The 15,028-nt window shown below is 43.4% G+C and overlaps 1 protein-coding gene across 1 annotated transcript in view; it reads left to right on the forward strand.

Annotated features, from left to right (window-relative positions):
• dennd2b (DENN domain containing 2B) overlaps positions 1-14,162 on the forward strand; it is a 63,287-nt gene extending 49,125 nt beyond the window's left edge. The window contains 6 exon segments of the mRNA XM_061246729.1: positions 6,576-6,753; positions 8,691-8,732; positions 9,884-9,995; positions 11,516-11,755; positions 12,328-12,414; positions 13,577-14,162. Coding sequence (XP_061102713.1) covers positions 6,576-6,753; positions 8,691-8,732; positions 9,884-9,995; positions 11,516-11,755; positions 12,328-12,414; positions 13,577-13,611 — 694 coding nt within the window. The 3' untranslated portion in view covers positions 13,612-14,162.
• Positions 14,163-15,028: the final 866 nt, after the last annotated feature.

Below are 15,028 nucleotides of genomic sequence, written 5' to 3' on the forward strand. Positions count from 1 at the left end.
ACCCATGATTGGTTTTTAGGTCCTTCATTTTAAAAGCTACGTGCTGCACTCAAATGCTGGAGCAGAGTTCAGAACATGAATGTGAGCCTGTTGTGTTGTAATACCAGGCGTTCTGCACACACAGATTAAACGAGATTGTGTCTGTTTGAGCTGACTCCAAGAGCTGTTGCAGCCAAGGGTAATAAGATGACCTGCTTCCTGCCAGCCTCCCTAATGGCCCCAAAGCTGTTTACTGTCAGTACACAGTCCACTTTTTGAAACTCTTAATGTCATAACCAGCTTTGTTGGTGGGGGTGGGGGGGTGGGGGTCGGTGTGCGATCACAGACCTCCAGACTGAGAGCATCCCACGCGACTCACACATTCAACATTTATATCCATTGGCCAACATCAGAGGGAGAGGAAAAAGCAATAAGGCCTTTCCACTGATTTCTCTCCATATGTATAATTGTTCAGAGGCAGTCTGGGCGGAGTAGGTCATGTATGCTGAATGAGGTGGAGTCTTGCCTCTCCAGCTACAAAGTTCTTGGCTTTTTGCACACATTTAGCAAGGCTAGCATACCCCATTGAGTCTAAGATGAGGAACGCCCCTGAGGAAATGGCACTGTAATGACCATTTATATCACCAAACACTCACACCAGGAGTTGCTGGGAGACACAGTCAAGCTGCTGACCACTCCAGATGGGGATAAGCAAGTTTAATTTTCAAAAAACCTCCCTAAGTCTTCAATAAAATTTACATTAACATAAGCAACCCCATGGTTTGATGACTACTCCATCAAAGGGAAGCGATTGGCCTTGCTTTTTGTTGTTGCTGTTGGTGGTTTTCACTACCCTGAATGTATTTGCAGAAATAATGTGGGGTACAGATCATTATCTCACCCCCAGTGTACCAAGAGATTTCTGGCCAATGGAGCTTGGACAGAGATTCAATAACTGTGGTGATTTTATTGTTCTTTGGAAGCGCATACTAAATGAAAGGGCAAAAGAAAGCAAACATGTATTTTGTGATTCTGGGTTTAAAAATGCTTTGGCAGAACAATCCTTTCTATTGTCATGCCAGTAAACCTAATTTGAATGTAACTGAAAGAGATAGAGAGGGGGAGAGAAAGCAAGAGAGAGAAAGCAAGCTTTTCCCATGGCTGTGGGGAATTAAGGTGTTTGTTTTTCTTCCGTGGCAGTTGGTGTTTCTCACTGTCTCTTGTTCCTAATTTGGTGCAGTGGATTGAGAGGGATGGCATGTTCCATCAGAGACCAGACACATTCAGCCGCTGTCTGTTTTATATAAATGTGTGAGTGAGTGAGTGAGTGAGAGGAGGAGAGGGAATGTGTGAGTGAGAGGAGTGAGAGGAGAGGGAATGTGTGAGTGAGAGGAGGAGTGAGAGGAGGAGTGGGAATGTGTGAGTGAGAGGAGGAGTGAGAGGAGGAGTGGGAATGTGTGAGTGAGAGGAGTGAGAGGGAATGTGTGAGAGAGAGGAGGAGTGAGAGGAGAGGGAATGTGTGAGTGAGAGGAGTGAATGAGAGGAGGAGTGGGAATGTGTGATTCTCTGAGTGAGAGGAGGAGAGGGAATGTGTGAGTGAGAGGAGGAGAGGGAATGTGTGAGTGAGAGGAGTGAGTGAGAGGAGGAGTGGGAATGTGTGATTCTCTGAGTGAGAGGAGGAGAGGGAATGTGTGAGTGAGAGGAGGAGAGGGAATGTGTGGGAAATGTCCCTTGGAGAGTGGAAATTGCTTCTGCATCCAAGAGCTGACCAGATGAGTCTCTCATTCCCGCTTTCCGACACTTCAGTGTCACCCACCCGGGAATCATCTGATTCAATCCAGACGTCATATCTGATTGAGTTATAAATGCATATGGATCTTGAATGGTTCATCGCAGTGCTGCGGCTGTCTGCGGGGGAGAACCAGCCACCAGTGGACATCCCAGCATCGGACAATCGGAAAACTCATTACATCCACTCTCCACCCATCTTAACACATTTACAGTGCTTATGGTGGATATGAATCCATATACAGTCAGGTCCATAGATATTGGGACATCGACACAATTCTCATCTTTTTGGCTCTGTACACCACCACAATGGATTTGAAATGAAATGAACAAGATGTGCATTAACTGCAGACTTTCAGCTTTAATTTGAGGGTATTTACATCCAAATCAGGTGAACGGTGTAGGAATTACAACAGTTTGTATATGTGCCTCCCACTTTTTAAGGGACCAAAAGTAATGGGACAAACTAACAATCATAAATGAAACTTTCACTTTTTGATACTTGGTTGCAAATCCTTTGCAGTCAATTACAGCCTGAAGTCTGGAACCAGACACTGGGTTTCATCCTTGGTGATGCTCTGCCAGGCCTCTACTGCAACTGTCTTCAGTTCCTGCTTGTTCTTGGGGCATTTTCCCTTCAGTTTTGTCTTCAGCAAGTGAAATGCATGTTCAATCGGATTCAGGTCAGGTGATTGACTTGGCCATTGCATAACATTCCACTTCTTTGCCTTAAAAAACTATTTGGTTGCTTTCGCAGTATGCTTCTTGTCATTGTCCATCTGCACTGTGAAGCGCCATCCAATGAGTTCTGAAGCATTTGGCTGAATATGAGCAGATAATATTGCCCGAAACACTTCAGAATTCATCCTGCTGCTTTTGTCAGCAGTCACATCATCAATAAATACAAGGGAACCAGTTCCATTGGCAGCCATACATACCCACGCCATGACACTACCACCACCATGCTTCACTGATGAGGTGGTATGTTTTGGATCATGAGCAGTTCCTTTCCTTCTCCATACTCTTCTCTTCCCATCATTCTGGTACAAGTTGATCTTTGTCTCATCTGTCCATAGGATGTTGTTCCAGAACTGTAAAGGCTTTTTTAGATGTTGTTTGGCAAACTCTAATCTGGTCTTCCTGTTTTTGAGGCTCACCAATGGTTTACATCTTGTGGTGAACCCTCTGTATTCACTCTGGTAAAGTCTTCTCTTGATTGTTGACTTTGACACACATACACCTACCTCCTGGAGAGTGTTCTTGATCTGGCCAACTGTTGTGAAGGGGTTTTTCTTCACCAGGGAAAGAATTCTTCTGTCATCCACCACAGTTGTTTTCTGTGGTCTTCCGGGTCTTTTGGTGTTGCTGAGCTCACCGGTGCGTTCTTTCTTTTTGAGAATGTTCCAAATAGTTGATTTGGCCGCACCTAATTTTTTTGCTATCTCTCTGATGGGTTTGTTTTGATTTTTCAGCCTAATGATGGCTTGCTTCACTGATAGTGACAGCTCTTTGGATCTCATACTGAGAGTTGACAGCAACAGATTCTTGACACTTGAAATTAACTCTAGACCTTTTATCTGCTCCTTGTAAATGAGATAATGAGGGAATAACACACACCTGGCCATGGAACAGCTGAGCAGCCAATTGTCCCATTACTTTTGGTCCCTTAAAAAGTGGGAGGCACATATAGAAACTGTTGTAATTCCTACACCGTTCACCTGATTTGGGTGTAAATGCCCTCAAATTAAAGCTGAAAGTCTGCAGTTAAAGCATATCTTGTTCGTTTCATTTCAAATCCATTGTGGTGGTGTATAGAGCCAAAAAGATGAGAATTGTGTCGATGTCCCAATATTTATGGACCTGACTGTATGTATCTATCGAATACATACAGTGCAGTCTGCTTTGGCTGTACACTCTAGCATGTTGCATTCAAAATTAAAATTAGGTTAAGTGCATATTGTCAGCTTTAATTTGTGGATATTTACATGTGCACTTTAAGTCTTTAATAGACGTCTGCTGCTGTAGCCAATCCACTTAGAGGTTTGACGCATTGTTTGTTCAGAGATGCTCTTCTGCATACCACTGTTGTAATGGATGATTATTTGTATTATCGTCACCTTCCTGTCAGCTTTGACCAGTCAGGCCCTTCTCCTCTGACGTCTCTCATTAACAAGCTGGTGTACAGGTCTACCTAATAAATTGCTCACTGAGTGTACATCCATATGGAGTGAACCATGGAATTTCTCAAAGTATTTGTACAGTGACACAATTACAGCCCTTTTACATTTTGACACTAACCGAATACTTATGGACTGCACTGTATGTTAATTTGGTACGTGATTAGCCATGTATGGAGAAGAGTATTCTTTGGTTTGTGTATGACTGATTAAAAGGTGTTGGGCTGTGTAGAATGATGCCTAGTGTGGAGTGTGAGAGAGTATGGAGGTACATGGGGACTCAAGTGCTGGGAGTGACCCTTGCTTGACCATACAGGAAGGGCTTAAAACAACCACTGTCACACAATACTTCTGCCCTGGCTCCCCCACTTTGACCTTGTGTGCGAACAACAACAGTATTAAAAGTCCTTTCTGGCTTACATGCATGCCTGTGACAATGCACATACAGACATATTCACAAACACAAACTCGTTGCTTAGTTGAACTAATTGTAGTTGACATTTGTGTAATATTGGTCCGGATTCCATGTAATTCCATCCACCCCTCCCAGTGTGTTATAGACATTTTGTTACAAGTCAAGAGTTTTATATAAAAAAAATGGAAGGATATCTATCTCTCTGTGCCATGGGATTGTGACTCTGGGTTTGGAGCTAATACTTTACGGACATCAGCCACAGGACTGATACCTAGTATTTTAGCCTGCCGTTGAACCTCAACTTGTGTATCTGAAGTGCACAGTGAAAATGTATGAAAACGGAAATACTGTAAGAATGCTTATCAAGAATAATGGTAGGGGAACAGTCACCTCAAGTGGCCCCTGATCCACAGGACTATAGCACACCAGCCATGTTACCCAGAGTGCATTAGGTTTAGGGTATATTTCAGGGGAGGGAGTGTGGATTGTGCTTGCACTCAGACGTGTAAAGATTTATAGCAAACAGTGTTTTTTGTGGGTGCGTATTCAAAATGAATGAAACTCATTAAAGCTGGGAATGCTGTAAATATTGTCTGCATTAGGTTTATTTAAAACACCGGGAGACCTTGTGAAGCTGGGATGGGCTCACCACGGTTGTAAAGACGAGATCTTTTACGGGTTTTGATTTGCGCCATTGCAGTTTATGGTAAAGGCCACCATGAGGAGGCGAGGGGAAAGTACAGCGGATTAGGCGCTTGGCTGTCCGACGTCCAAAACAAACTGTCAAACCCAACGAAAACAGCTCCTGCTGTTCATCCCGGTCGTGTGCGGGCGCCTCCCTGGCAGCCAGGCAGATGCTATTTCACACAAAGAACACCTTGTTGCTCAGGGATTTCAGGTGAGCTTTAAAAACCAATAACCATGAACCTGAGAAGAACCGGGAGTTAAGAATACCAGGGACGTGCCAGAAATGGTTCACCGTGTTAACACCAGGGCGGTGGTTCACTGCGCCAACACAATGGAGATTGTTCCCAGACAAACAGGATCTTACAGCAGGGCCTGTGGTAGGAGCTTGGATTACAGGGCATCCAGGTGGGTTTAAGATAAAGCAGTAGTTCTTAGCCCAGCGATGCAACCTCGTGGTCTGGGATCATAACTCCACTGCGGAATGTGGCCTGGAGTCCTGCAAGTTAATGCAAAGCTTAGATGGTATTGCCCAGTGTGTCACAGTTTGAGAGAGGGTACATGTGTTTGTATGTATATTGGGTTTATTTCTCACCGTAGAGCTATTTAGGCAACAAATAATTCAATAAAATCATGAGCACTTAACAGCCTGTTTATACAACAGCACATTAGAGCACCAACTTCTTGAATAGAATGTCAGCAGAATGTACATGATTTTGGTAAATGCTGTAAGACATTAAAAAACAGTTATGTTGGCATGCTGTCACTCACAGTAAAACCTGGTTCTGTTAAGATATCCCTGTGCTGATGTGATCTGTGTGTGCTGATGTGATCTGGGTGCTGATGTGATCTGTGTGTGCTGCTGTGATCTGTGTGCTGATGTGATCTGGGTGCTGATGTGATCTTGGTGCTGATGTGATCTGGGTGTGCTGATGTTATCTGGGTGCTGATGTGATCTAGGTGCTGATGTGATCTGTGTGCTGATGTGATCTGTGTGCTGATGTGATCTGTGTGTGCTGCTGTGATCTGGGTGCTGATGTGATCTGTGTGTGCTGATGTGATCTGTGTGTGCTGATGTGATCTGTGTGTGCTGATGTGATCTGTGTGTGCTGATGTGATCTGTGTGTGCTGATGTGATCTGGGTGCTGATGTGATCTGGGTGCTGATGTGATCTTGGTGCTGATGTGATCTGTGTGTGCTGATGTGATCTGTGTGTGCTGATGTGATCTGGGTGCTGATGTGATCTGGGTGCTGATGTGATCTTGCTGCTGATGTGATCTGTGTGTGCTGATGTGATCTGGGTGCTGATGTGATCTGGGTGCTGATGTGATCTTGGTGCTGATGTGATCTGTGTGTGCTGACGTGATCTGTGTGTGCTGATGTGATCTGGGTGCTGATGTGATCTGGGTGTGCTGATGTGATCTGGGTGCTGATGTGATCTGGGTGCTGATGTGATCTGTGTGTGCTGATGTGATCTGGGTGCTGATGTGATCTGGGTGCTGATGTGATCTGGGTGCTGTGCCCCTCTGCAGTACCCTGTCCAGCTGTGTGCATGCCATGGTGGCGCTGCTCTACCCCTTCTCCTGGCAGCACACCTTCATCCCCGTGCTGCCCGCGTCCATGGTGGACATCGTCTGCTGCCCCACCCCCTTCCTGGTGGGCCTGCTCTCCAGCTCTCTGCCCAAACTCAAGGGGCTCCCTGTGGAGGAGGTGGGCCTGTCTTTCTCACACACACACATCCACACACACACACACACGTACACACACACACATAAAGTGCCCTCCAAAGTCATTCACCTTGATAAAGATGAGCAAAAAAGGCTTTATAACAATACAGATAATGAGCTAAATTGTATTAAAAAATATATATATTTTATACTAATAGTTGATCTGCACTTGTGAGTTTGCCTTTTCAGTTCAAACCTCAAAGTTTCTAAATGAATACATGGTTACAGTGAATCACCTGCATCTGTGTATGTGTCAATGGAAAATCCCCTAATGTTCCTAATGGTTATTCCTTCAAACCGATGCTTTGGTTGGGTTTGTGAGGTCATCAGGGCTAGGGTTCATCTTGCTAAAGGACTTCAGTTTCAACAAGAATTCAAAAGATACGTTTTTAATAAAGAAAGTGAAAATATCACCATGGGTTTCTGTTGATGGGTTTATTTTGGCTTGTAGCCACAAGAACCCAGGAATTCACTTTTTGACAAGCTTTTGTTTTTCATTCAGATTTTTATTCATTCTTGTTTATGGTTTCAGGAGATTTTTTTATTTCATCATTGTTCCTTTTCTGTTCTTTTTCTGTTTCTCATTAGCTAAAACAGTTTGAATTATACAGTCAGTTGTTTTCTGCTCACATGCTTTCATAAATCAGAATCAGGAAGGGGCCTGCTAACTGCTATCTGGTGTGGAGGGCAGGGCTAGGGTGTAGATATTCTGGTTAGAGATGGTCATGCTTCGTAGTGCTCATGGGCAGGGGTGAGTGCTGGTGTAGCAGCTATTAGAGACCCCCAGGGCCCCGGTCCTGCTGGAGGAAGTCTGCCTGGCGGCTTGTGCAGCATCCAAAAGCCAGGAGTCTGGCGAGCTTTCAGTATGGCCACAAAAGGCTCTTGATGTGGAAATTAAATTAGCTACAGAAACAAATGCCCGCCGGTTTTTCAAACGGTTGATTTTTTCTCATCTGCTGAACAATCTTCATAATACACCACAAGCATTCTTGCACAGATATCCTGAAGGCAGTTGCTTTGTGTTGATTATTCTTTTTTGCTTTGTTTTGGTTATTCTTTTTCTGGATAAAGGGAACCTGAATGACGTGAGATTTTAATGTAACGTACCCAATTGTTAATTATGAAGAGTGTAGCAAATGTTTTTCCGATTCTTAACAAAACAAACCACAACAGACACCGGAGAATCCCTGAATTGCTGCAGGCAGTTTGAAGTAATATAATTGTGTATTAGTCATTTAGATCACACACACAATTCGCTGTTATGCTCTGGGTTTTTTTTTTTTGTTGGTTTTTTTTGTTTCTGTACCACTGTTTCTCTTGACGCTGAGCATCTGTTTCTGCCTGCACTGACCTTGAGACTCCCGGAAGTCCTGACAGGGAGGTGAAACTGGGAGTCCTCCCACTGACACCCTGTCACTGCTGTGAGCGGCCATTGACCAAATGTGGGTGTCATTGACCTGCAGAGTGCTGTTTCAGTGCAGGAGTGGGAGGGAGGCACGAGGTCTATATTCCCAGCTGAACGTGTTCAAAGGTCCAGTACTCAAACAGTAGTTAAATCAACACCATTATATAAAGGAAAAAATAAGATTTTTTTTTCAGGCTGTTTAATACTCTCCCCCTGGACCCAGCCACTGTTCCTGCCTCCCTCAGGAATGAATGCAGCTGGGCTGGGGCCAGTGCCAGAGACTCTGAGTAACTAGAGCTTGCCTTCATTGTGGTTTGGCACCAGACCACTGAGGAGGAGAAGCTATCAGTCATCTTTAATACACACAATATTAGCCACTAATGTACTTGCAAACTTCCATCACCCTGTACAATGAGCTTGATGCTGCCATCTCGGAAATATCCCTTGTGCAATAAAACAAGTGCTTTAAATGCATTGATAAGAAAACATCTGTCGTTTTCTGTCTCTTAATTCAGGCTTTAATGGTGGACTTGGGTGCAGATCGCTTCATCAGACAGGTAAGCTCAATAAAAGCAAAAGTCCATTTTTCAACCATTTTTGTATTTGGTATGATAGTAAAGAATATTATATTTTTCTGTCATACATATTCATACATATTTATTAATATTCATTAAAACAAGACAGGATTTCACTGATTTCTCATGTCAGGTATGTAAGTACATTTCCTTCAGCGATTATACAAATGTACCTTTGAGCACTAGAGTTCTCAAATAACTGCTCAAATAACTGCCTCCAGTCCTGTGCGAAGCACCTCACAAATGGTCCAAATTATTTTGTCAGGGAATCACACAAATTGAGCAAAAACATCTTGTCACTGGGTTATTGGGTTTTTAGTTTTTTTAGTTTTTTTTTACCAAATAGCATCCCTAAATGTTTGACAGACTTCTCTCCCATCAGAGTTTTGACATGGTAGGGGTACAGGCCTGAAAAATGAGCCTAAGCTAAACTAGCATAGCCACTGCAGTAAGAGGCTTACCGAAAACCACAACCATTTCAGAATATTGAACGCTACTCCACGACTGTTTCAAAACCACAAGGACGGCAGGTGATACTTTAAAGCTGTATTAATGTTTCACACATTTTCATGGCACAAACAAACATAATGAGAATCCAAACCATCTGAAATTTAGATCATGTGAGTCACGGTGTGATTCTGCCAATATTGGTCATTTTAATAAAACCTCAGCTTTGCAATAAGGCATGGAATGGTGCAGTGTACCAATGGGAAAATGCTAGTCGATGCAAAGGTATGTCAAATTAATGTTTAAACCATAAAAAAGATTTGTACTTATGCACTACAGTCTTGCGAGTATTTTGGAAATTCACTGCATAGGAAATTAAGAAAACGTTCCGGTGTCTTCTACTTTCACTGGAATCATATCCCACAGGCTTGTCTCCAGATTCCACTCTCTGCTCACTCAGAGCAGTCTGTGACCCACCCTTGCATCACAGACCAATGGGTTTTATTAAAGGAATGTAAATCACAATAGAAACCACAAGACTATTGTTCTGCAAGAGTCCCTGCCCTTACTGGTGCTGTAATGTGGGCAGTCCTGTTTTCACGGTTAGTACACAGGCCTACAGTTTAACTGTGTGTTTCTATTATATTTTGTTGGCACTGTTTTGTAATTATGATATTAAAATTTAGATGGATGATGAAGCCACACTGTTACCAAGGAAACTTCAAGCTGCTCTGGAGCAGGCTCTGGATCAGAGAAATGACATCATCAACCCAGATACAGACAGCGAATCCGATGAAGGTAAGGGAGTAACCCAGCATTTTTCTAATGATTGAATATCACACAGCTTGTAGTACTGTGCTTTTCCATTGCAGTTAAAGCACATTATAATTTGTGAGAAGCCCCATTGGATTCACAGTTTGACACTATGAATTCAGTGTTAAGAGCTCAACTGAAAGTGGAAGGAGCATGTGATGATAATTCCCCTCACTGTAACACAGCTGCACAGAGACGTATGTGTGGGCAGTCTGAGAAACCTCAAGCTTACAATTTATCACAATCATTTATCCATTAGCATTTTCAGGTATATACAACCCCTACTAAACTGTAATGAGAACAATACACATACACTGGGATTTTTTACCCACAACAGTTTCTAGAGTTTGCAGAGAATGGTGCGAAAAATGAAAAAACATCCAGTGAGCAGCAGTTCTGCAGGGAGAAATGTGTTGTTAATGAGAGGTCAGTGGAGAAGGGCCAGACTGGTAGAAGCTGACAGGAAGGTGACAGTAATGCAAATAACCACACATTACAACAGTGGTATGCAGAAGAGCATCTCTGAACACACAACACATCAAACCTCTAAGTGGATAGGCTTCAGCAGCAGAAGATGTAATAAGTCTTAAAAATAAGTCTAATAAATACCTAATAAAGTGCTCACTGAGTGTACATAAAGTACAAAGGAGAGCAACTGATACCTGGTACTACCTCTCTATAGTACTTCCATTTTATATCTTTTACCAGCACATTTTGGAAAGGAGCACTGCTCCCTAATTTAGAGCATAAAATAATAATTTACTTGGAGTAAAGGAATGAAAGTTTCCTGGCAGTGCTTTTTTGGAGTGTGTTTTTGAGTTGGACTGTAAATACTTCTGCTATGTTCACATGGTTATTAGCTGGCAGGGAACTGTGTCATTTTGTCTGTGTCCGTTCTTTATCCCCTCACCTCAGATGATGAATATTGGTCTAAATACTTTATGAAATCTCATGGCCCATTGACCAAACATATTAAACAACCGCTGGAAGAAAAGAGGGGTTGAGGAATTCTCCTTTTTGGCCCTCTGTGAATGCAAAACACTAAATCAGTGTTGTGGGCTCTACGGAATGCCTGGCTGTTTTGCTGGATAGTATAGGGGTTGTTTTTAATGTCAAGATAAATTCCTGTGATAATTTCGCAAATGGCATATTAACTGTTAAGTTATTATTAACATATTAACATGTTAACTGTTTAATTTAAATTCATGACATTTCTTAATATGGGTTATACTACTGACTTTTAGACCTATCCATCAAATTAAATTAGACAAGTGCTTATTAGTTTCTTTGGCCATTTTTCTGGTCGGATTTTAAAGCATATTACTCAGATGTTCTTTGTATGGAAGAGCACGGGAGGTTACATGATTCCACCCAAATTTGTGTGTAGCCTGCTTCTACAATAAAGCGTCCATCTATGTAGCGTATGTATCAGACTGAGCACATCTGAAATGGAGCTAATGCCCAGTTGTTTGGTCGTTCATATCAGAAATCATGCCTTTCTGCAGAGTGCAACTCGTTGAGCAGCCTGGTGTCGGAGGCCTTCATTCGATTCTTCCTAGAAGCCATCGGTCACTATTCGCTCTTCATGACGCAAAACGAGCGCGGCGAGCGCATCTTCCAGCGAGAGCCCTTCCGCAAGTCTGTGGCGTCAAAAAGCGTCCGCCGGTTCCTGGGCGTCTTCATGGAGTCGCAGATGTTTGCGGGTTTCATACAGGACCGAGAGCTACGAAAGAGCAGAGCAAAAGGTGCTTTCCCGCTGTTTCTCGCATAGCTCTTAGCAACCACAATAATTCTAATATCTAGTGTTGGTAAAAGGAGGGGCGAAATGACGTTTGTTGTGTTTGGCGTATGATCTCCAATGTGCCCCCTCCTGTTCAGTCAGCATAAACCTAGCCGCTCTGGCAGATTCAAATATGTGTTTGTATTCTTTCCAAAAGTAACGTATATCAGGGAATTTTTCTCTACGTGAACTACTTGCATTGAGCGCCCCCTTGTGGCGCTAGTGTATGTCTCATGGAGGTATTAAGAGGGTTCAAAAATCAGTCTTTGTGTAGGATTGTGTTACCTGCAGCAGCTACATTGGCAGTTCTGTGGACCATCGACCACGCAGCTCAGCTAATGGCTTGTGCTGTGAATTGATTGAGTTTGCAGTGAAGATCTGTGCATTCAGAATTGGAAGAAAGTACAAAGTATATTTTGGGAATAAATAAAATAAATCTTGCAATTTTACATATATCTAGTTTTATAATTGCATTTTGTACATGTAGAACCTGCATATGAAGATGCAGTCGCTCACCCAGTGTGGTGTCCCTGTCAGGTCTGTTTGAGCAGAGAGTGGAGCAGTACCTGGAGGAGTTACCGGACACAGAGCAGAGCGGAGTCAACAAGTTCCTCAAAGGCCTTGGTGAGTGGGGAAGAGTGTTTCACTGTGGAACAGCCCCATGCACACAGTCTGCCACTGTGGCCAGCTCACAGCCCCATGCACACAGTCTGCCACTGTGGCCAGCTCACAGACCCATGCACACAGTCTGCCACTGTGGCCAGCTCACAGACCCATGCACACAGTCTGCCACTGTGGCCAGCTCACAGACCCATGCACACAGTCTGCCACTGTGGCCAGCTCACAGACCCATGCACACAGTCTGCCACTGTGGCCAGCTCACAGACCCATGCACACAGTCTGCCACTGTGGCCAGCTCACAGACCCATGCACACAGTCTGCCACTGTGGCCAGCTCACAGACCCATGCACAGTCTGCCACTGTGGCCAGCTCATAGACCCATGCACAGTCTGCCACTGTGGCCAGCTCACAGACCCATGCACACAGTCTGCCACTGTGGCCAGCTCACAGACCCATGCACAGTCTGCCACTGTGGCCAGCTCACAGACCCATGCACACAGTCTGCCACTGTGGCCAGCTCACAGACCCATGCACAGTCTGCCACTGTGGCCAGCTCACAGACCCATGCGGTCTGCCACTGTGGCCAGCTCATAGACCCATGCACACAGTCTGCCACTGTGGCCAGCTCACAGACCCATGCACACAGTCTGCCACTGTGGCCAGCTCACAGACCCATGCACACAGTCTGCCACTGTGGCCAGCTCACAGACCCATGCACACAGTCTGCCACTGTGGCCAGCTCACAGACCCATGCACACAGTCTGCCACTGTGGCCAGCTCACAGACCCATGCACAGTCTGCCACTGTGGCCAGCTCACACCTATGCACAGTCTGCCACTGTGGCCAGCTCACAGGCCTATGCACACGGTCTGTGGTGCTGGCTACTCTGCACAAATGTGCTTGTTGCTGTGGTAATGGCCAGCAGTGCACACGTCTTGCATTTCACTAAAATTATTCCTGTCATTGTTGTTCAATGGCATGCATTTTTATTTTTCTAACGCACTTTGTAACTTTGTTTTTGAAAGGTGCTATACAAGTTTTTTATTATTATTGTTCGTAAAAAATTTTTTAAGAAAAAAAGCTTTATAATGGGAATGCTTTATTTTGTGCAACAGTGATCAAATGTATTCCGTTGTTTTCAACTCATGTTTTTGTTTTTTTCCAGGAAGTAAAATGAGGTTCCTCCACAAAAAGAACTAAAGAAAACACTCTGCTGCACCAATTTGTCAAACATCAGGTTATGGAATCATCCTTGTATAAAGACACACATTAGAATATCTGATGTACCATATCACACATTGTCTATAGAACCTTTATTGTAAATTGGAGGTTAAACTGTTTTGTACATATTTTACAGAAAGCTTGCTGTGATGCTTCTGAAATTAGCCTTTTCTGTTACACATATGAATGACTTGTGCATTTTTAAAAACAGCTCGGTTGCTAACGGATGGTACCTAACGTGCTTGAGGACCCACACACGTAACTACAAAACAAGCTTGTGTGGAGTATGACTGGAGGTATGAACACTAAATGAATGCAGCGAGTGGTAATTCATATGCAAGTGTGATTGAGTTTTGTCAGTTTTATATCCAAGACTAGCTTGCCTTTTATATGAACTGAGGTACTTCACAAGAAATCCCGTTTTTAGCAGCTTATTTTTGTAAATGTACAAAAGAAAACATGTTCACATGCCAATGTTTAACACCACTGAATGAAATAATTAAAAATATAAATGCTCATAGCTGAACTGATTTTTTTTCTCCTTGTGAATTCCTTGACCTAAAAAATGGTTTACGTTACCTTTGTTATTCCCGTATTCAGCCCTGCTGACATTAACACTTCAGACCTCACATGCTGGTCTCGGCTCTTAAGACTGCGCTGCCAAAATTCCTTAAAACCAGTACCAAGCCCCCCCATTTTCACATTTCAGTGTGGTTTACACCTTCAGACCCATTCAAGAATTAAGTGTTATTTAGCATACATATATGATAGTTATACTGGCTAACCAGAGGAGTAGATGGTGCTATACATGCATTTCCCCCAAATTATAGAAGGTGGAATCAATGGAATACTGAACACAAGTACCACCATTGTTACAAAAGCAACCATCAAAACTTCCTTCAGCAACTTCAGGCAGGAACATGTACATATGATATAAGGACTAAGTTTTCAAATACTTAAGGGAATACTGGTAAGTGCAGTGAAGTAGATGGCGTAGCGGGATGCTTCTAGTGTGACTTCCTAAGTCAGCAAGCCACGATTCATCATAGATCGTGTCCACAACCATTTTATTCATATACCGGCAGCCCTCTCAGTGCTCGGTGGCAGAAACTTCCAATGCAGTCATTACAACAGAACCATCAAACACCATCCATTCCAGACAGGAGCAATGCATGTCAGAAATAAAGAATAGGAAAACGGTTGGAAAGGACTGGAAAGATTTGATCTGACCTTGTTGAATTCATTGTCATAAGGATGTCAAAATAATTCAACTGTTCAATTAAGAGTAAAGGTATTCAACACCATGTTCAGTTTCACGCGGGAACCTCTGGATGTGTGGCTTTACTTCTCAAATGAAGCCCTACATTGTGGTGAACAGAGAAAGGGAGCACACAAA

Source organism: Conger conger, chromosome 6, assembly GCF_963514075.1.
Source record: "Conger conger chromosome 6, fConCon1.1, whole genome shotgun sequence".
NCBI lineage: Eukaryota > Metazoa > Chordata > Actinopteri > Anguilliformes > Congridae > Conger > Conger conger.